The sequence below is a fragment of the Dermochelys coriacea genome, chromosome 5 (assembly GCF_009764565.3).
Source record: "Dermochelys coriacea isolate rDerCor1 chromosome 5, rDerCor1.pri.v4, whole genome shotgun sequence".
Classification (NCBI taxonomy): domain Eukaryota; kingdom Metazoa; phylum Chordata; order Testudines; family Dermochelyidae; genus Dermochelys; species Dermochelys coriacea.
In genome coordinates this window covers 99,347,929-99,368,869 of record NC_050072.1, presented here as the reverse complement: position 1 = coordinate 99,368,869, position 20,941 = coordinate 99,347,929, and the positions used below count along the sequence as shown (strand labels likewise).

The 20,941-nt window shown below is 41.1% G+C and overlaps 1 protein-coding gene across 3 annotated transcripts in view; it reads left to right on the top strand.

Moving 5' to 3' along the window:
• The window catches only part of GDA (guanine deaminase), a 51,599-nt gene that overhangs the window by 13,528 nt on the left and 17,130 nt on the right, over positions 1-20,941 (top strand). For 2 of the 3 annotated variants that reach the window (XM_038402280.2, XM_038402279.2), the window contains exons 4-7: positions 791-878; positions 11,405-11,510; positions 14,311-14,338; positions 16,353-16,460. In XM_038402280.2, the coding sequence (XP_038258208.1) occupies positions 791-878; positions 11,405-11,510; positions 14,311-14,338; positions 16,353-16,460 (330 nt within the window). The remainder of the gene's footprint in view (positions 1-790; positions 879-11,404; positions 11,511-14,310; positions 14,339-16,352; positions 16,461-20,941) is intronic. The other variant, XM_043514665.1, reaches the window with a different exon arrangement.

Genomic DNA, 20,941 nt, shown 5'->3' with positions numbered 1-20,941 from the left:
AGAATCTAGATAGCCCTTTATTATAATGTGCATCACCAAGATAGTTTCTACTTCAGCAGTTGTAAAAGTCCATAAAATTAATATGAAATAGTTGTGAACGTCTCAGTTAAGACTAAGTATAAATTCATTCAAATTATCCATAATGTGTATGTGTCTTTTTGCCTAGTTGCTTACATCAGAACTCATTTTATCACATGATAGGCAGCAATTAACATATATATCACCTATCCTAGGCTCCAGGCACCTTTGCCAATACTTAAAATGCAATCAACACAAGTAAAGCCGGTGACTGCTGCACAACCCCAAGCCAAAGGAGACTATCAACATCTACTTCAGGGAGACTATACCTGGATAAGGTTTCTCTGTGATCTGACCCAAAGATGAAAGATTAGGTAGTGTATTGTCAGCATCACACATTGGTTTCTTGAGTAGAGGCCTCACCTCACTGCAGCTTCCTTAAGCGATGCCTACTCCCTGAAGCAGATGTTTATAGTCTCCTTGCAGTTCACCATCGAGGGAGGACATGAATCCAAAGGACACGTTGTGGGATGAAGGGAACTGTTACAGTTTTGAACAGATAAGTATATCAGCCATAGTTTTCCCTTTAAAAACATTAATAAGAATTGTCTATAAAATTAGTATTTTTTTGCTCCTCACTTCTTTCAGTCCAAGTCAGTGCAAAATTCTGTAGAGCCATCTTGTGGATTAAAACCACTGATTGCATGTTCTGTCATTTTTGGCAATGTGACACGCTTTTTTCATACAGCTCAAAACTGAATTCTTTTTATAGAGAAGAACACTAAAGAATGGCACGACTACAGCATGCTACTTTGCAACAATTCACACAGCTGCTTCTTTGCTACTTGCTGAAATTATAGGTAAGAACGTAAGAGTGAGTTTGCTCAAATCAATGCAGCTATGCTGATTTTACACCAGTTAAGAATCTGCCCTCTATTTATTCTCTCCCTGAAATCCAGCTATCCTTGCTCAATTGTTCAATCCCTCTCCCACTCATTGACTCCCATTTACCCTCTGCTCCATTAATTACCACCACTGCCACCCCATGTCCCAGTAAACAATTGTAGCTCCCAAATCAACTAGTACATCACTCATCTCTTTATGTGTCTCTGTTGCTCCTTGGATACCGGAAGAGCCTATGCCTAAACGGCAAGAGAAATAGTCAATATGTTTGCTCTCTATCCCACTCAGGCATTGGGGTGGGGGTCAGTGCCAAGGTCTTCACTCGCCCCTCAAGTCTGGAGAGAGGGAGCTGCACCAAGCTCTTCTCTCCAATCCACAGAGAAAGCAATGTTGTCAACTCCCACTATGTTGTTGCCTGGCTTACGATAACTTGGAATCTTTCTTAAATCCTCAGTTTCCAAAATCAAGTGATTTTTGTGAGAATCTTGGCTTTCATTTTTAAAAAGTAAGTTTCTAGCCCTTCTGCTTCTGGAGAAAACTGGATGCGAATAAACTCTGAAGGCTAAGAAACCTGAAGACAGAAAAAAAGAACCGAATATTTGTTTGTCTCATTGTTTTAAAGCTAGTCAATATTTTTAACTCAATCTCGTGGGCGGGTTTAGACTGTACTCATGATTTTTGAATGGTTGGGGTCATCAATCCTGAGAAAGGGGGTAAGTGAGAGTGCACAAGGATTTTCCCCTCCCCTGCAACTAGGCCTGGGGAAGGGGAGCTGAGGCAGGATCTTGATTCTGTCCCTTGGCTTAGCGGGGAGAGGGGCTTTGCTGGGATCTTCACTCCCTCCTCCACCAAGTGAGAATGGTCAGTTATGTCTCTTGGTGTACTTAGCTTCTTGGCTAAGGAGCTCCCATGCACAGGAGGCACTGGTCAGGGCATATGTCTGCCACCAGGATGCTCAGTGTTGGGGAAAGCTAAGCTGGGGCAAAGGAGAACTATTTACCTGACTGCAGTTATTGAAATACAAGTTTACAAATTCCAATGGTCTGAATAAATATTTTACTTCCTTGTCTTTGTAATGTGTTCATATTTTTCCCTGTGAGGTGGCTTATTGTGCAGAAGCACATTTTCAATGTGCCCTCAGGCTGACTTCTGAAGTTACAGCTGTGCTTTTGCACGTGCAAACAAAATCTAAACTGGTTTGCATTTGCAAATGTTATGTGAATGTGCAAACCAAACGTAGAATTGATTCTCTGTGCTCTGAAGGCCCACGACTGAAATGTCTTTGGGCAGATACTTTTATATAACACTTGCCCATATGATTACTGCATCCAAATGTTCAACTGACATGTGCAAATCCTGTGGTGGTGTTAGTCTTCTTTTTTCACAAGGACAAAATTCGGCCTCAGTTCCAATTCAAAACAAATCAGAGTAATGACTTTGTATGAATTGAACACTTTAGACAGCATGATGAATTTGTTCTGATATAGTTTGCATGCAATAATTGTGGAATATACTCTTGGCTCTTTTTCCTTAACACCTAGGAACATTAAGCATGTGAACTTTTGTGACCTTGATGAACATATTCCTAGTGAAATGAGTGAAAGGGGCCATTACCATTAATTTTGCATATAGTAGAGATCCCATGCAAATGGAGCAAAATAATGTGAGCCAACAAAATTTTGGTAACCAAGTGTGAAACTGTGTATATGTTAAACTTTGGTGAATCAGGCCCTAACTGGCGAGTCATCTGTACAAATGCCCTGTTTATATGTGCATTTATGGTAATTGCATATGCAAATATCAGCACACAGTTGTACGCTCATTTTTGCATATCAACTTCCCTTTCTCAATATGTGTAGCTATTTGGCCTTGATTAAAGGATTAATATAACTTTCCAGGAGCAATATCAAAGATAAGCCAGTGGAGTAAAACAAGAGACTCGTGTGGCCCACAGTCTTATCTGATTATTCATTATTTTGTGAAATCTTAAGTTTGAGTGCCCCTCAAAAAAGGGGCATAGACTTCAACCCAGTTATGAACTCTCTTGTTTCATTTTTAATTGAAAATGACTTGGGTATGTAACAAGCCATGTGCTCTGTTATAGCTGACCTTTTCAGAGATGTTTAAATACTGTCTTGTTTGAGGATGCAGATGCTACATTTACTTTTACGTCACAGACAAACTATATATTAAACCAAATATAGGATTTGTATGGTATTACTCTGTGAAAATGTAAGTGCTCAAAATGACAACGCTGTAGAGAGTTTGCTTGATTTCATTATTACTTGATAAGCACCAACACAGTTTTCAGTGCTGTACAAGACACACAGAAGCAAAAGACGTGTTTAAGAGTTTACAATCTAAGGCCCTAATTCAACAGAGATCAGGCCATCCCTATTCAGCACAGCATTTAAGCACATGATACATTTAGGCACATGATTACCTTCCATTGACTTCAGGAGACTTAAGCAGCTGCCTGAAGTTTAGTCTTTGATTAAGTGCTATGCTGAATAGGGATGGACTTACGCACATGTTTAAATCCTTTCCTGAACTGGGGTCTAAATAGGCAAAGACGATGGAAACAGACCAGTGGCAGACCAAGATGATTTTGCTGACTTAGGTCTGATCTACACTAGACAATTAAGTTGACTTTACTGTATCAGTCAGGGACATGAAAAATCCACACCCCTGAGTAGCGTAGGTAAGCTGATCTAACCCCAAGTGTAGATGGTGTGAGATTGATGAAAGAATTCTGTCAACCTAGCTACTGCCTCTTCAGGAGATGATTACTTGCATGGAGGGGAGAATCTCTCCTCTCAGTGTAGGTAGTGTCTACAGTGAGGCACTATAGTGGTGCTGCTGTAGTATTTCAAGTATAGACGAGCCCTTAGCCATCTGCCCCATGGAAGTCGTGAGTTTTTTAATGGTTAGGAAGGGCCATTTGGGTTGGGATTGAACAAGAGCTGCTTTAATAGTGATCATGGCTGCAAAAACACACTGCAAATACAAAAGGACAGAACCAGAACTGTGGCTACTGTATTTGGCTATTCACTTTTAAGTGACATCATAGGTGAATAGCAGATAACACCAATTTAGTCAATAATGTACAGGTATCACTTAAGCGTAATAGCACTTAGGACATTTCTAGTAATCATTATCATCATCTTGTTCATCACTATGATCTCTTGTGAGAGTATGTGGGTTACCACAGTCTTCATTGCCGTGGCAAGTACAGAGTTCTGCGCAGAGAGGATTGTTCAGACTCCAGACATGGTTGACTGTGCAGCAGCCCCTACTGGTAAAGGCACAAATAAGGTCTTATACAGGCTCAAAAGTCATTGGGCCTTAGAAGAATATAGAAAGTAGTTCATGATCTAAGTTTTTTCTATCCATGTTCCATTGGTGACCCAATATCTGGTTTACCTTTGTGCAAAGACATCCAAATCTTCTTTTGCCAAGATAATTTTTTGTCCTCATGTGGTGGGAATTTGGCCAGTGACTTGTCCTTTTTGGCAGCTACGTTGAGGCGCAAGCAATTCAGGTCACTGTAGATCTCCTTTTCTTTCTTGCTGTAGTCATACAGCACCACTACCTATTTCCTCGTTACAGAAAGTGCAGCTTGTCCATCACTCTGCCCTGATTTGGAAGATCTCGGAAAGCAGTAAGCTCCTTTCGTTTTGACATTAAAAACTATTTCCCCCCCTCGTCCCCTCAATGCCAAATAGAGATGACGGAGAAGTATACTCTAGGAAGTCTGTTGCAGAAGTCAGGAGTGAATGTGTGTCAAATTGCATGCACAAGTATGAATTGATGCTTGGTAATGGTGCCTGGTTCAATACACATGTTACCTATGTGTTCCATTTTTGGAAAGCAGTGACCTGGAAGCCCTAAAACGTCTGTGTCAGGTGACCTAATAATCACTATGGTCCCTTTGACACCAAGAGACCCAAAAGCCATATTGGAACATATAGCATGCAGAAGCATCCTCGTGTTTACTGCCTGTTGAGTACTGTACAAATCTTGGGCTTCTTCAGCACCTCTAGTAGTGATGGACTTTGCTACTTTACCATTGGAAAAGCCGCCAACAAAGAGAAGTGTTTGGGTTGGGTGTGCTCCTACACTCTTGGGTGCATTTTTGAACTAAATATTCACAGAGGAATTTTATAAGTGACTGCTTGTTAGATGCCATGTTTAGAAACTTTTTCCATAGCAGCACAGGGCATCTACCATTCACCTGTTACTTCTTATATCCAGACTTAGATCCTGACTGGCACTGTCTCCCTCTGCTGTTTTCACTGAGTTACTGTTTGAGGAAAGTAGGGCTTTATATCTTTGTAGTAGCATAGACAGAAGAACCACCTTATAATTAGACAGTGATCTTATGTACATCTCTCCCATTAGCTGATAAATTTAGTGCCATAAGGTGATTATTGCAGTGTAATTAGATGATTTTGCTTTAAGATTCATTTTACTTAAGTAGGAAGAAAACTGAGTGAAACTGCATCCTTAGCAAGCATGTCTTCTACAGATATTCTGCAGAACATATCATCTCCTCTTTGAAGTGCTGCCTCCGTTAGATTGCTCTCTCAGCTGTTTCAATTTTATGGAGTTTGTCTGTTTTTCTTAAGCAAACAATGCAACAGGATCAATTGCTGGAGGATGTGCTTGCTCTGGTGGCTATAGAAGCAGATGAACGGGATGCTCTCTGATCAGACTCAGTCTGTTTCTATCTGTCTCTCTCCCACTAGCGGTTCAATTCTGACATGGGCCAAATACAAATTGCTTGTGTATTTCTGAAAGCAGCCCCTGTGGCAAAGTCTTGGTGATGTAGCATCTAAACTAGAAAACTCATTCAGTAGCCGCCAATACAATTCATGTCTCCTGGTTTCTGTTGTCAGAATTCTATCCAGCACTGGTGGCTTTTTCATTGTTTTGATTTTCTTGAAAAAAAACATTTTTCCAGAGTTTAAGGGGAGTCTTTTCTCTTTGATCTAAGCTTTTAAGGGGCTTGTATCTGGTGTGTCTTCATATACTGTAATTCCTTGTAGAGGTAGAATTCCCAACGTATATTGGTAGCATTACCATTACCATCACCACCACCATTTTTCTTTTTATACAAGCATAGAGATGTGCTAAATTAGATACAAGTTAGATCTATATGAATCAAACTATACCATAGAATCTCTATGGTTAGAAATCCCAAGCTTAAATAATAAGAGTATAGTAGTAGGAATATACTGCAGACCATCTGACCAGGATGGTGATGGTGAAATGCTTGGGAGATAAGTGGCTATAAAAATGCAAAACTCAATAAGGGGGATTTCAACTATCCTTCTATTGACTGCACACGTCACCTCATGTTATGACGCAGAAACAAAGTTTCCAGACCCCATTATGACTGCTTCTTGGAGCAATAGTGGTGGAACACACGAGGGGAGAGGCAGTTCTTGATTTAGTCCTACGAGCAGCACAGGATCTGGTTCAGAGGAGAATATAGCCACAATAATACACCATACAATAATTAAATGTAACATCTTTGAGGAGGGGGGGAAAAACCAAAGAAACCCTCCACGATAGCATTTAATTTCAGAAAGGGGAACTATACCAAAATGAGGAAGCTAGTTAAATGGAAATTAAAAGGAACAGTCACAAGAGTGAAATGCCTGCAAGCTGCATAGAAACTTTAAAAACACCATAATAGAGGGTCTAATTAAATTAAAAAATAGAGAACCAAAACAATGCCACTATGGGTAAACAGAGTAAGAGAGGCAGCCAGAGGCAAAAAGGCGTCCTTTAAAAATTGGAAGTCAAATCCTACTGAGGAAATAGGAAAAGGAGCATAAACTCTGGCAAGTCAAGTGTAAAAGAGATAATTAGACAGGCCAAAAAAAGAATTTGAACAGCAACTAGCGAAAGATTAAAAACGAACAGCAAAAATAATTTTAAGTACAGCAGAAGCAGGAAGCCTGCCAAACCATCACTGGGGCTATTGGATGATCAAGGTGCTAAAGGAGCACTCAAGGAACACAAGGCTTTTGAGGAGAAACTAAATGAATTCTTTGCATCAGTCTTTACTGCAGAGGATGTGAAGGAGATTCTCAGATTTGTCACCTAAAAAATAATGGCTCAGGTGTGGGAAATTGTCCCAGACTGAGGTGTCAATTGAGGATTTTTTGGAACAAATTGATTTACAGTAACAAGTCACCGTGAACAGATGGTATTTAACCAAGAGTTCTGAAGGAACTTGTAAGATGGTGTGGCTGCCCCTCCGCTTCTGCCTCTGACAGAGGCCATGTCTCCTCCTTAGTCTGCTAGAGTCTTTTTCAAGCAAAGAAAAAAAAGGTGAGAATTACTGATTTTTCAAGGGGCCTGGCCTTCAAGCAGGGCAGGGCTGTAAACAGGCTGGGCTGTGGCCTGCAGTCAGGCAGAGCTGTAGCAGTTTATTCACCCCGCCTTTAAGCAGGGCTCCAGCAGGAGTGAGCACCAAACACAATCTGTGGGGCTCAAGTACAGGGGCAAGCACAATCGCTGGGGGTCCAGGAGGGACGTTCGAGGAGCACAGGCCTCGTGGGCTAAGGAGGGTGAGTACTGCCACCCTAAGGGTGGGGTGGCAGGGGGGACACGGGCCCACCCAACTCCACCGCATCCCAGCCCAGGGTCCTAACAGTGGAAGAGTGGTCTGCAACTGGGTCAGTGGGGAATCCACCTGAAACACGCTGACCGTGTTTCAGGCATCACCATAGCCAGATGGTAATCTGGCTCCCCTGGGCTGCTTTCTATTCTCCCCCTTGGTCTCCTCAGGATATTCTGTCAAGGGTAGTGATAGTAGCTGGTCAGCATTGGGAGTGACAGGGCTCTCTGGAAGGTCAGACTGGTCCTCATGGCAGTAGCAGTTTTCCCTGACTTCCGACTCCAGCAGCGGGGAAGACACATCTGTCTCCTTTGGCAGATCCCTCCAGACTGAGTTGCTGGGCTGGGCTGGCCTTTTATATTTCCCCTTTCTGTACCACCGCTCTGCTTGTAGCATGTAGGGTGTGGCCCTCATAGTTCCACCCACCAGGTGGCTTTTGGTGTCCCCTCCACTCCTGCCTGTGAGGGAGGCCACACCTCCTCGCTATAGAACTCAAATGTGAAATTGCATAACTACTAAGTGTGATATATAATCTATCATTTAAATCAGCTTCTGTGCCAGATGACTGGAGGATCACTAATGTGATGCCAATTTTTGAAAAAGGCTCCAGAGGTGATCCTGGCAATTACAGGCTAGTAAACCTAACTTCAGTACTAGGCAAATTAGTTGAAACCATAATAAAGAACAGAATTATCAGACATCAGTAAACATGATTTGTTGGCAAAGAGTCAACATGGCTTTGGTGAGGCATGATTTTCCCTCTACAAATCTGCTAGAATTCTTTGAGAGGGTCAAAAACACGTGGGCAAAGGTGATTCAGAAAGCCTTTGACAAGGTCCCTCACCAAAGGCCCTTAAGCAAACTAAGCTGTCAAGGGATAAGAGGGATGATCTTGTCCTCGGTCAGAAATTAGTTAAAAGATAAGAACCAAAAGGATAGGAATAAATGGTCAGTTTTCAGAATGGAGAGAGGTAAATGGTGATGTCCCCCAGGGGTCTGTACCGGGACCAGTGCTGCTCACAAATGATCTGGAAAAAAAGGGTCAACAGTGAGGTGGCAAAATTTGCAGATGATACAAAATTAGTCAAAATAGTTAAATCCAAAGCTGACTACAAAGGGATCTCCTCTACACTGGGTGACAGGGGCAACAAAATGGCAGATGAAATTCAATGTTGATAAATGCAAAGTAATGCACATTGGAAAATATAATCACAACTATACATACATAATTGGGTCAAAATTGGCTGTTACCACTGAAGAAAGATCTTGGAATCCTTGTGGATAGTTCTCTGAAAACATCTGCTCAATATGCAGCAGCAGACAAAAAAGCTAACAATGTTAGGAACCATTAGGAAAGGGATAGATAATAAGACAGAACATATCATAATGATACTATATAAATTCATGTTATGCCCACACCTTAAATATTGTGTGCAGATCTGGTCAGTCCATCTCAAAAAAAGATGTATTAGAAATCGAAAAGTTACAAAGAAGGGCAACAAAAATGATTAAGGATATGGAACAGCTTCTGTATGAGGAGAGATGAAAAAGACTGGGACTGTTCAGCTTGGGAAAGAGTTGACAAAGGGGGAACATGATAGAGGTCTATAAAATCATTAATGATGTGGAAAAAGTGAATAAGGAAGCGTTATTTACCCCTTCACATAATACGGGAACCAGGGATCACCTAATGAAATTAACAGGTAGCAGGTTTAAAACAAACACAAGGAAATACTTCTTCACACAATGCACAGTCAATCTGTGGAACTCATTGCTGGAGGATGTTGTAAAGTCCAAAACTATAACTGTATTCAAAAAAGATTTAGATAAGTTAATTGAGGATACAGTACATCAGTGCCTATTACCCATCATGGTCAGAGATGCAGCCCCATGCTGTCAGTGTTCCTAAGCCTCTGATAGCCAGATGCTGGGACTGGATAACAAGGTACGTGGATCATTTGATAATTGCTCTGTTCTATTGATTCCCTCTAAAGTGTCTGATATTTGACACTGTCGAAAGACCGGGTACATGGACCATTAGTTTGACCCAGTGTGGCCATTCTTATATATTTATGTCAGTATCAAAATGGTCATTTTTGATTAGTGAGCACTTTGATTGAAGCTGTGTATTGTCATCTCTAATACAAATACTGAACTGTGCATAAGTGTCATTGAACTAAAAAGCTAATTTTTTAGAATATTTCAAAGGCTAGTCTTGTATGCCTAAGCAATTACAGTGTAAAACCTTCTACCAGCAGACTAGATGCTACATTGTATGTACAAAAGCGTACAAATAGAAGCATTGCATTAGTAATTCACATACATCTATATCTATCAACTATGCAGTACAAACTGTGGGAGCACAATCTACTGCTCTGGGTACACAACCTTCAGTATGAGACTGATCTGGTCAGAAAATATCAACTGAAAATATAAAAAACTATTATAATCACTGTGACTTATAATTAACAATTAAGAATATACGATGTGAAAACATTTCATGCTAATACAGAGGTTCTCAACCCGTGGGCTGACCCAGCTCAGCTGTGTGCTACAGGCCAGCCTGCATGGTGGGATCTGAGTGCCCAGCCCCCAGTAATAAATAACTTGAGAACCACTGTATTAGTATATTGCAAAATTGCATATTGCAGATGCCAAACAACTTCATCATTTCTGGCAAAAAAAACCCGACAACAATGCTTGCCCATGCAAAAACCCAAAAAGATCTTTGTATTGTCATTTGGTATCTTTGACCTATTTTAACACCTTAATCTGGTGTTTAATTTAAACAGAAAAACTGTAGTCATAGTCATGCTGCATTGTTTCTGGAACTGCAAAAATGTCACGCTCTCATTCTGGGTACCATTGTTTCACTTCACCCACAGGCCTACAGCACAGCTGGACAGTTCCACATTATACCTCTTCTAAATGTACATAAAATAAGCTTCAAACGATATGTAATATGGATGGCGGGGTACGTTAACTTCCAGTAATATGGCCCTCTCTGGAGAATTGCCACATGCCTATGAAGACAGCAACAGTGTATTCACTAATGACTAGATTCTGCCTGGCTCTTTTGGAGGTGTGCAGCAGTGCAGGGAAGACAAAGACTCCTCTTTCAACCACCCTGGTGTGGCCCATGGAAAATCCAGGCAGAATTGCAGTCATTCCCCAGTACCTAATGGATGCACAGTGCCCCAAAAGCAGTGCTTAATTTTTGCCAAGGCTGAGCCCTGGCACCTCTAGGCTGGCAATTCCTAGCCCTGGAACCTCTGGGCTTGCTGCACCAGTTATGAATGTAAACAAATTGCTTGAGCCCCGGCACCTAATTGCTTGAGCCCCAGCTTCTCTTTCATTACAAATTAAGCACTGCCCAAAAGGGACAGGAAGGTAGGCTGTGACCTCCAACTGACCTGTGCAGTCAGATGACATACAGGAAGGAGCAGGCTGAAAGCCACAAAAGGGTGTGGTGGCATGCATGATCCCTGTGTGGGTTGGGGAATTCTGCGAGGCAGTCTGCCTGCCAGTGCTCTTCCTTCAGCAGTTTTGTACTTTGGACTATGTGTAACTGGCACGATCTAGCCCTTATTTCTAATGTTTTCAGTAGCAAGTACTAGGGTAATGTTCAGAGTTTCCATTTAAATCTCTGTTGCTCATTACTTTCTCAAAATATTTTCCTTTTAGGCTAAAAAATCTCAGTCTAAAGATGAAGAAAAGAACATGGGCACTGTTCACTCTTAAATGAAGTTATCTGGGCCAGAATTTGTTACTCTGGTTTTAAGTGCAGATCTTGCTAGTGGTTTGTTTGGAAAACAACTGATTTTGAGTTTTATTCTGTTATACATTTCACAGATAAATTTGGTCAGCGAGCATTTGTTGGCAAAGTTTGCATGGATCGCAATGAATTTGTTCCAGAATACAAGGAAAGCACTGATGAATCTGTCAAGGAGACAGAAAGGTAAAATGATTATACTGATAGCATTATCTTTAAAAATTGTATTTTTAATAAAAGTGAGAAAGGAAGGAAGGCTAGTTAAGAATTAATCCTAAAACTTTAAGGTGTAGGAAGTAACTTTTATTCATCCTTTAAAAAAACAACAAAAACAAACATCCGATTCTCCTCTCATACCAGTTTTCCACTAATGCAACAAATCTGCGACAGTGGAATTGCTCCTAGTTTACAACAGTGTCAATGGGAGAAGAATCTGATCCATACAGTGTACATATATGAATTCATGAGTACACATGCTTCTTTTAATGACTCTTCTGAAAAGGCTGAGGTTTAACATGAACGACCTGATACAATAATGAATTAGATTGGTATATGGATGATCTGATCTGGGAGCCGTTTTGTGAATGTATAAGTCACTACCCTGCAAGTATTTGAGCATATGTGTAATTTTACTCATATGAGTAGTCACACACATGCTTAAGTGTTTGCAGGATCAGGACCATATTGGGAATACAGGATAATGTAACATACAGCAATCTAAATTTTTTTGTGGAGTGAGTTTGGAATTCCCACATTACTTACGTAGGTTATCCCAGGTGAATGCTGGTAAAATCTTTTTACCACTACAAATTTTCATGGATTTTTTTTAATGGCATATATTTAAAGAAGAGAGATTTTTTTTTTTAAAAAAAGGTTTTAAAAACTGGTATTAGTATTGTACTAATGTTTTTTTCCCTTGGCTGTTCACCCAGGTTTCCTCAGTACCAACTGCAGAAGTATAGGCATTAGAGCAGTGGTTCTCAACTTATTTATCATTGTGAGCTGCATATGTGTCCCACACTGTGTTACCTGAGCTGAGTGGTAGGTCAACGGTAGCCTGGATCCCAACCCCTGCTGTGTAGAGCGGGAGACTACCTGCCTCAGATCCTGGATCCCCCACCACGTGGGGCCAGCTGGCTGCTCCAGACCCCCAACCCCACGGCTGCCCCAGACCCCCGACCCCATGGGGTCAGCTAGCAGCCTCAACCCTGGACTCCCGCCATGTGGGGCGGGCTGTCAGCCCCGACCTGACCCCGACCCCGCCACGCTGGGCGGCAGGGCAGCCTGGACCCCACTGTGCTGGGCAGCCAGGAACCCGGACTCCGCCATGCGGGCTTGCCTTGAGCACCCAGCTGAGCTGTGCCACAGCTGTGTGCTAATTGGGCCACAGGTTGAGAACTGCTACATTAGAGAGAGAGGACCTTTAGTTCTGGTTCTTGTTTAAAACATCAGAATGATCTAAAACAGCTTTTCTGTACATTCCTGTCATGTTTGAGATTCAGTATCTCAAGACTATAACAAGAATGGATGCTCTATAATTTTGGAAAAGAGGAATTCCAACTTTCATGGATAAGATAGCTGTGTCCAGCCTGGAAGGTTTGCTTTTGTGTGACCTGGACTTCAGCCATGAACTGTGGGGGGAAAAAACTCTTCCTTTCTATTAAAAAAGGAAACTTTTTTGGCATAATAAACTTAATTTTTTTTAAAGATATGGTCACGATTTGAGAACTGCTCAAAGTTTTAGAATATTAGCGGTAAATTCGTGAGCATAGATAGGTTAGGAAGTCAAAAGAATGAAATAAATGTGGTTTAACACATAGTCCCATAATTTATCACATAGATTCCAATAACTTACAGCGAATTGTTTAGATCATATATATGGAGGTGATATATAAATACCTTGCATTTATCTTGTACCAAAAAGTGTGGAGAGAAAGTAGTAAGTGGGCAGAACTGGGAGGAAAGTAGGTGGGAAAGTCTGAAGTCTTGATTAAAAAAAAACAACCCTGTATTTAAACCTGAAACTATAGTAGATGAAACTGATTGGTTTCAGTTTTCAGTGTAAACCCCTGAACTGTCCAAGATTTGCAAGAACCTCTGTCCCTGGTGAACCTCTAGACATCAAGGACCTTTTCTGCTGACACCCATTGGTAGCCCCCAGGAACATTAGAATCCTGTTTCCCTGTATCACAGGCCCTCAGAATACTGCCACCTTCCAAAATGTGGGGACATGGTATGATCTGGGGGCCAGCTTTAGCTCATCTCTAATGTCCTGACCTGATTTTTTTTTATATATATATATATATATATATATATATATATATATATATATAATAAATATAAATAAATTTGTAGACACGTTTGCTCTACTCTATTGTTTTGAATGGAACAAATAAATCCACATTATGTTTTCAAATGTGTAAATATTGCATACTCTAAAATGTACATAAATGCTCCCTGGAAAATAAAAGGATACCCTTCTGGGCATGTTAAGTGAAAGAAGGCTAAACCGTCTATCAGTTTAAATCTCAATATATGTAACTACTGTAAATGAAGCATAAAAAATTGCAATGTTCTAAAAATAGGATTTTAAATAATAGAATAGATTCTATGCTCTGATTTAAATTCTTGTGCAGCCAAAATTAAGATGTCTTTTTTTTTTTTTTAATGCTTTCCATTGTTTTAGTATAACATGTATTTGGTTTCCAGTGAGACCACAGAGTAATTACCACATGTCTGGGGTTAATTACTACAAGTGATAAAACTTCTGCATATTTAGCTGGATTCTCAGCTGGTGAAAATTGGTGTAGTTCCACTGACTTCAATAGATCTATGCTGATTTACACTAGCTCAGAAACTGGCCCTTACCATTTTCAACTTTCTACATAAAATTGATTCACATGTGAAACACTTAATAAAACACTAAAGGTAAATATTTTTCCTAGATTTCTTAATTTATAATACTGGTTACTTTTTTCCCCTTCAGGTTTGTTAGAGAACTACTAGAAAAGAAAGTAAGTAGAGTTGCTTTTTTTATCAGCAGCATAACTCACATACTGTCATGTACTTTTTTCCCCTATTTGCTCTGTATGAAATGGCAAAAATTCACTTCTCCTTTCTTTATATTCACTTTTGCATTCCGTTTTTTTCTATGGAAATAAAATGAAGATTTGGAAGAAAACGATCCAGTTTGAATGAATAAAATTGTTAATGCTAGTGACAAATCAGTAAAGATAGATTTAATGACCAATTAAATCCTGAATCTGCACAAACTTGTTTGGGAGCTGTGGGTTTGAGTTGGCAAATGTCAGTGTGACACCATACATTCAATATTGTTTGTTCAGAGCACTGTAGAATACTATACTTTGAAAAATAATTTTTATTTTCTTAAAAACTGCTTAGCTTCCTACAAAGAACAATTCTATGGTCATAGGAAGAAATAAGCTAATAAATCATTTCACTGTTTATAAACCATGCTATGAAGAGAAATCTTTGTTTAACTCAGAAAAAATAGTTGTGTTTTAAGATAATGGCAGTATGGTGCCACAACTTCACAGTGCAATTAATAATCCTTTTCCACATTAGTTTTTTGGATCAGTACATTCGGTCACGTGTGTGAAGAAGATTCTAAAGAAAAACTGCAGATATATTTTATGGCACTGTTACTATAGTCAAGGAATGTTACAGCTTTTCCTTGTTACATTTCTTTTTTCAGTGGTTTCATTTGTATGACACTTGTTGCCAAGATTTCAAGCTTGATGCCTAAAGTTAGGCACCTAAATCCATATTTACTTACCTAAATAAGTGACCTGATTTTCAAACTGCAGCTGGGAGCTGAGTTGAAGAGACTGCAGGCCAAAACATCTGGCAGTTTCTCTAGTGGTGTCACATGCACAGTGACAGGCTGACATGCTGCACGTGAGGGCCATCAGGGAGAACAGTAGTTGCCAGGCACTTGCCCAGCTGCAGTTTGACTGTTATCTGAATGTTATGCTATTTTCTATTCTGTTGGCAATCTTCAACCCAAAATGCCATGCTTAAATTTAATGGCTAATTCTACTTTGTTGAGTACAGTTATCTTAGAGACCTAGAGTTTAAGGCCAGAAGGGACCAGTAGATCATATTATAGTCTGACCTCCTGTATATTATAGGTCACAAATGCCTTCCTTGCTTATTATGTCTGGTCATCTCTGTAATCTTCCTGTCTATGGAAACCAGGAGCCAGACTGTAGCCAATGCACCTGCATAGAGTGGAGAAACTGGAACAAGAGGAAGGCACAGGAAATCCGGTGCTTCCTGGAACTACCTGCAGCCTGCATCAACCCCTACTTCAAGCTGTGTCTTAAGTCATGTCTACACGGTGATAAAAAACCTGTGGCACCAAGTCCAAGAGCCTGGGTCAGCTGGCTTGCACTCACAGAGCTTAAGCTGCCTGACTAGAAATAGCAGTATAGACATTCAGGCTTGGGCTGGAGCCCGGGCTCCGAGACCCCACTACCTGAGCCCAAATGTCTGTACTATTATTTTATAGCCCCACAGCCCAAGCTTCACGAGCCCGAGTGGCCACATGCTGGGTATTTTATTGTAGTGTAGACATATGCTTAGTGGCACAATCTGGATCATAGAAATCAGAGATGGGAAAGGCCTATTAAATTACCTAATTCAACCCTTACTGGCCAATGCATGGCTGCCTTTTGACAATGGACATGAATATATTCTTCCAGTCCAGTTAAAATCTCAGTGATTTCAGGGAAGGTTGCTTATAGAAAAGTCTTCATAGTCCACTAAAATGACTTACTGAAAAAACTTTGATTCTCTATTTCTGTGACAATAGTTCTAATAAAAATCAGAATATTGCTGTATAGAGATTCATTCATATGAGCAATGGATGCAGTAGGAAAAGAAAACAATACAAAATAAAGCCCACTCCTTTTTCATTATCATATAAGCTAGAGGGTCAGTGCACTCTTGGCCCTGATATACAGATTCTTATTTGCAATCTCAAGTATGCAATTTGAATATTTTTAGTATCAAAAGGTACAACCCATAGTGACGCCTCGTTTTGGACCTTCCTGCACTGAGGAGTTGCTGAGTAGACTTGGTGACTTTGCGAAGGCTCATGATATTCACGTGCAGGTAAGATTTGTGAGCTGTCTAAATAACTTTTTTCACTGGGAGAAAACTCACAGATCAGTAAATATTCACGAGAAATCAGTTTCAAAAGCTTTACTGTTTATCTGATATTGCCTGTTATAGTTCAGGGCAACTACAGCTGTATTCCTCCTCACGGCCCAGCAAGGGCACCCACACTAGACTCCCAGATCCTCATCTCACCTGTCTCGGGTGGATACATGTGTGTCTGTCTCTCCTGACTGGGGTTTTACCAGGCTGTGCAGTTCCCTGCCTACTCTGTGAATTCTCTAGCAAGTCAGATTGCCTAACGAGGCCTGCTTTGATTTCTCCTCCAAGGCTATATACAGTGTAATTGCCCACAGTTAGAAGTTACCAATCGCCCTTTCTAAGCAAGCACGTTTATTCTTAAGGTAAAAGCATTACAGGGAAAACATATTAAAACAATAAAGGAACATACACGCCTGCTGATAAGCTTACTGAAGATCACCCCCCTTCTCCAACACAGGGTCTGGCCAGTGGTCAGTCCTTCAAATCCCACCAAGGGTTTTCAGCTGTTAGCTCAGAACAAGCACAGCTATAAATATGTGAGTCACTTCTTTATACAGTTTGGGCCTTTGAGCTTGGGACCCTGTGAACAGGTAATAGGCAGACAGTCTCTCTTTCCTCAGGGCATAGCTTCACAGGGCTGGGATTTTGCATAACCAGAGGCAGGGGTGGGGATTTTCATTAACTTCCCCCTAGATATTTCCCAGGAAATCCACTTCACATGCATTTTCTCAAAAGTTCATTCTTGTCTGCCACATTGTTCAATGTAGTTTGTTGATCACTGAGGCCCTTATATACATAACCTTTGCATTTAACACAATGGACTTCAAAGATACATAAACTTAATTCAATAAGATCTCCCAAAGATATTGCAGGAAATTGCCATATCTGTCATACTGCCCAGTTGAGCAAAACACTTAATTTTGATACTTAACTTTGAGCCTGTCTTTAAATTCCACTGAAGTTGTCAGCCCCCCTGCACTCTCCAACACAGAAAGTGGGCAGGGGGGTCATAGCTGGACCACTGTGTGCTTCAGCAATGCCAGCTGGTGCATGGTCTTTGGGGACCATAACCAATTGTTTGTTTAATGTTGCTGCTATATCTCTGTGCCAGCTCTGGCATAGGTGAGATCATCCTGGAGAACTATAACCAACAGCTCTTCATTTCTCCTGCATAAAGCAGATCTCAGTATAGAAAAGAATGAACCTTTGTATTCAAAGCATCTTAATTTAACATTGTTAAAAGAGAAGTGCACTTTACTGTGTCATTAAGTTCCTGCAATCCACTTAGAATTAAAGTGCTTTTTAAAGCTTACAACTGTGTTAAAGCTGCAGACACTTTTTGGTTACATAGTCTTAATTACATACTATACTCAAACTACTTTTGGGTTATTTAACATTCCAAGAAGGGATATTTGTAAATATTGGAAACATATGTTCCAGAGACAGCACAGAATGGATGAGATTCTCAGCCACATCAGAGGAGTACACAGCAGATCAGAGGAAGTGGGGGCAAAGGTCTCCTTTGTGCTGCCCTGAACCTGGATCTAGTCTGTGTTGGTCTGGCATTTCTCTCCTTATCCCACTGGTCCAAAGTGCTGCTTTAACATTTGCCAACCACCAGTGACCTTGAGGGGCTATTGTGGCATCTGGGATTGCTGTGCTGGGCAGTGGTGCAAGTAGAAATCATTTCTTGCCATTACTGCACTCATGGGAGGGATATGTGGGGAGGGGGCACATGACCTCCCCACATGACGCTCCATGTGATTCCTTCCCACCCCCAGCCTGTGGCCCCCACGCTCTTCCTGCCCCCTCTGACACCTCCCATACCTGCCTAAAATTTTACAACTGCATCTGTTAAACAGATGCAGTTGTAAAATAATGCTTTGGGCCCCTGGTGCTGCCTGTACTTCCAGGTGTCATTGAGGATCCAGCAGCACCCCATATTGAAAACTGCTTAAATGAAAGAAGGATAGGAAGGACAATCACCCCACTTTCCCTTAACACACTATCAGTGCCTCCTTTATGTCCAAACTAAGCTTCTGCCAGCTTGCCTTTATCTAAGTATTGCTCTCCACCAGACACTAGGAAAGCAAAGCTGCCTAGTGGAAATGCAACTGCTTTACCTTTCCGGAGCGAGGCTGAGAGTTCAAGTCCGGCTGCTGAGGTTGTGAATTTAGCCAGCTGAAAGGAGCTGTCTTGGCAACCCTAGGGACGGCTCTGGTTAAAGGAATTAAGCACAAAATGATTGCACAGTTCTTGGATCAGATTTGTAGCAGTGATGGAATAAACTGCTGGCTTAAGTCAAGTCTCTGGTTGCTTCCAAATCATCGGAAGGACCTCGGTCCCTTGGTTAGAATGTGCCCATTAGTATATTTCATAGTCCAGAGGCTTGAGCAGGAAAGAGGCAAAATGGAGATGTTTTCAGGACCTTTTAGCTTCTGCCAAGTGAAGGCAAATCTGTTCTCACTGTGAAAGATGGTGTTTGGAGTCACATGGGCAAGTTACATGTCCATCACCCCCACCCATATTGTAGTTACAACGTTCACAGGAAAAGACCATTAAATGTAGACAGGTGTTTTCCAGGGTCCATTTTGAGCTAAGTATTCCTTAATGGGTCATTCAACTTGACTTGTCCCTTCATGTGCTGGCTAAATACCTTGTGGGCATTAGCACAGGAGCAAACATGTAGTAAACATAGCTAATATTCATAACTTCAGATACCAAGATGAACATACATGCATAGAAATAGCATAATGATAAGTACCAGCTATTTCATGTACATGACTATTCCCAAAAGTGATTCTGAAAAATATCACACCACGTACCTGAGATCCTATGTGCCAGCACCATGCCCCACTGGAGTTTTGGTATTTCTTATGTAACAACAGAGATGGAGCCAGTGACATGACTGCGTTTAGCCTAAAAAGGCAAGGTTAATTTTTAGCTGTTCAGGTGTGACTGCCCCTTTGAACGTAGTTAGTGAAGGCATACTGGCACGCATTCAGGTTAATGCTTAAACACACTGAGGCCAGCTGTAAAATGCAACTCATTTTCCATCTGTTGGATCTTTGTTCAAATCTCACTCCACTATAAAAGGGGATACTATGATTCCATATACAAAGAATAAAGCATAAATTTTTTCAACCTCAAATGAGTTTTACTTTTGACAAAGGAAAACAAGAAAAATAAAATCTTCATGGGAGAACAAAGTCTCCTCGTTTACGAACACTGAGCACCTATGGGAACACAACAGGCAATGAGCTCTGCAGATGTGAAAAATTCCTAGAAATCGAAAGATACAATACACACAAAACTGTCACATCTACTGCACACAAGGATACAGAAAAGGGAAGGAGCAGAGAGAGAAGGAAGATATGAATGAAGAAAAGGAGAGGAAATGTAAGGAAGAAAGATTTATTCGGAGAATCTTTCTTGATCTTTGAGTTCTCTCTTTTAGCCAGGTATAGTGCATTGTTTCTAGATAGTGGCTTATAAATAATAATTCTCCCAGTGTTTCAGCCCTATATTTGGTCTAACATAGCTCCAAGTGTTACAAGGGGAAATGTATGTATTTCACTACAGGTTAGCTAAGTTTTCTTGTTGCATAATTAGATTGAACTCCCTTGTATTTTATTCTAGACAGAGACCTACATCTTTTCGCTATTTTATTGTTTGGTATTAGATTCATCTTGTAATGCCAGGTTCATCATCAGACATTTTTCCAGAACATGAAGGTCACATCTGGAAACAATAGCAGCGGAGGTGTCACGTGTGGAATAGAAAACAAATCCCAAAGGCATGTAGCCAGATATGGCGGGACAGAGGCTGCTCAGCCTGCAAAACCACAAGAGCTGCTGCCCAAAAGTGCATCTTTCATTTATCCAGTCAACCAGGCCACTTAAGTCCTTTAGTTCTGTGCCCATACTGATTTCAGTCAGCTTCTTAATAGCACTGTTTGTGGGTGGAGGACACGAATGACCAACTCCTGTGCCATTGACTTGGTCCTGACCAACGTAAAACAGCAATACATATGCTAACAAACTTTAAACAAAGCCTTGGTTTAAGTTTGTTAGCATATGTATTATGCTGTTAACAATGAATACCATAGCTGCGTTCTGCTCCTTTCCCTGCTGCACAGCGGGGAAAGGAGCAGAATGCAGCCCCGCCCACCCCAGACATGACCTCCAGCTGGGCTATACAGATCTGGGGGAGTGGGGGAAGGCTCAGAGCTGTCGGCGGGGGCCATCTGGCAGCCCCACATCTTTCCAGTACCCCATACTGAATAGAAATCTCTTGGGGTACTGGAGGGTACCATCGTACTTGCGCTCCTGGTGTTTGGATACCCCAGCCATACCCCCTTTTCCTGGTCCCACGCATGCCAGGTTTAGGAAAAGAGAAGTGTAGGAGCTGCTATGCTGGTGCTGTGTTATCTGAGG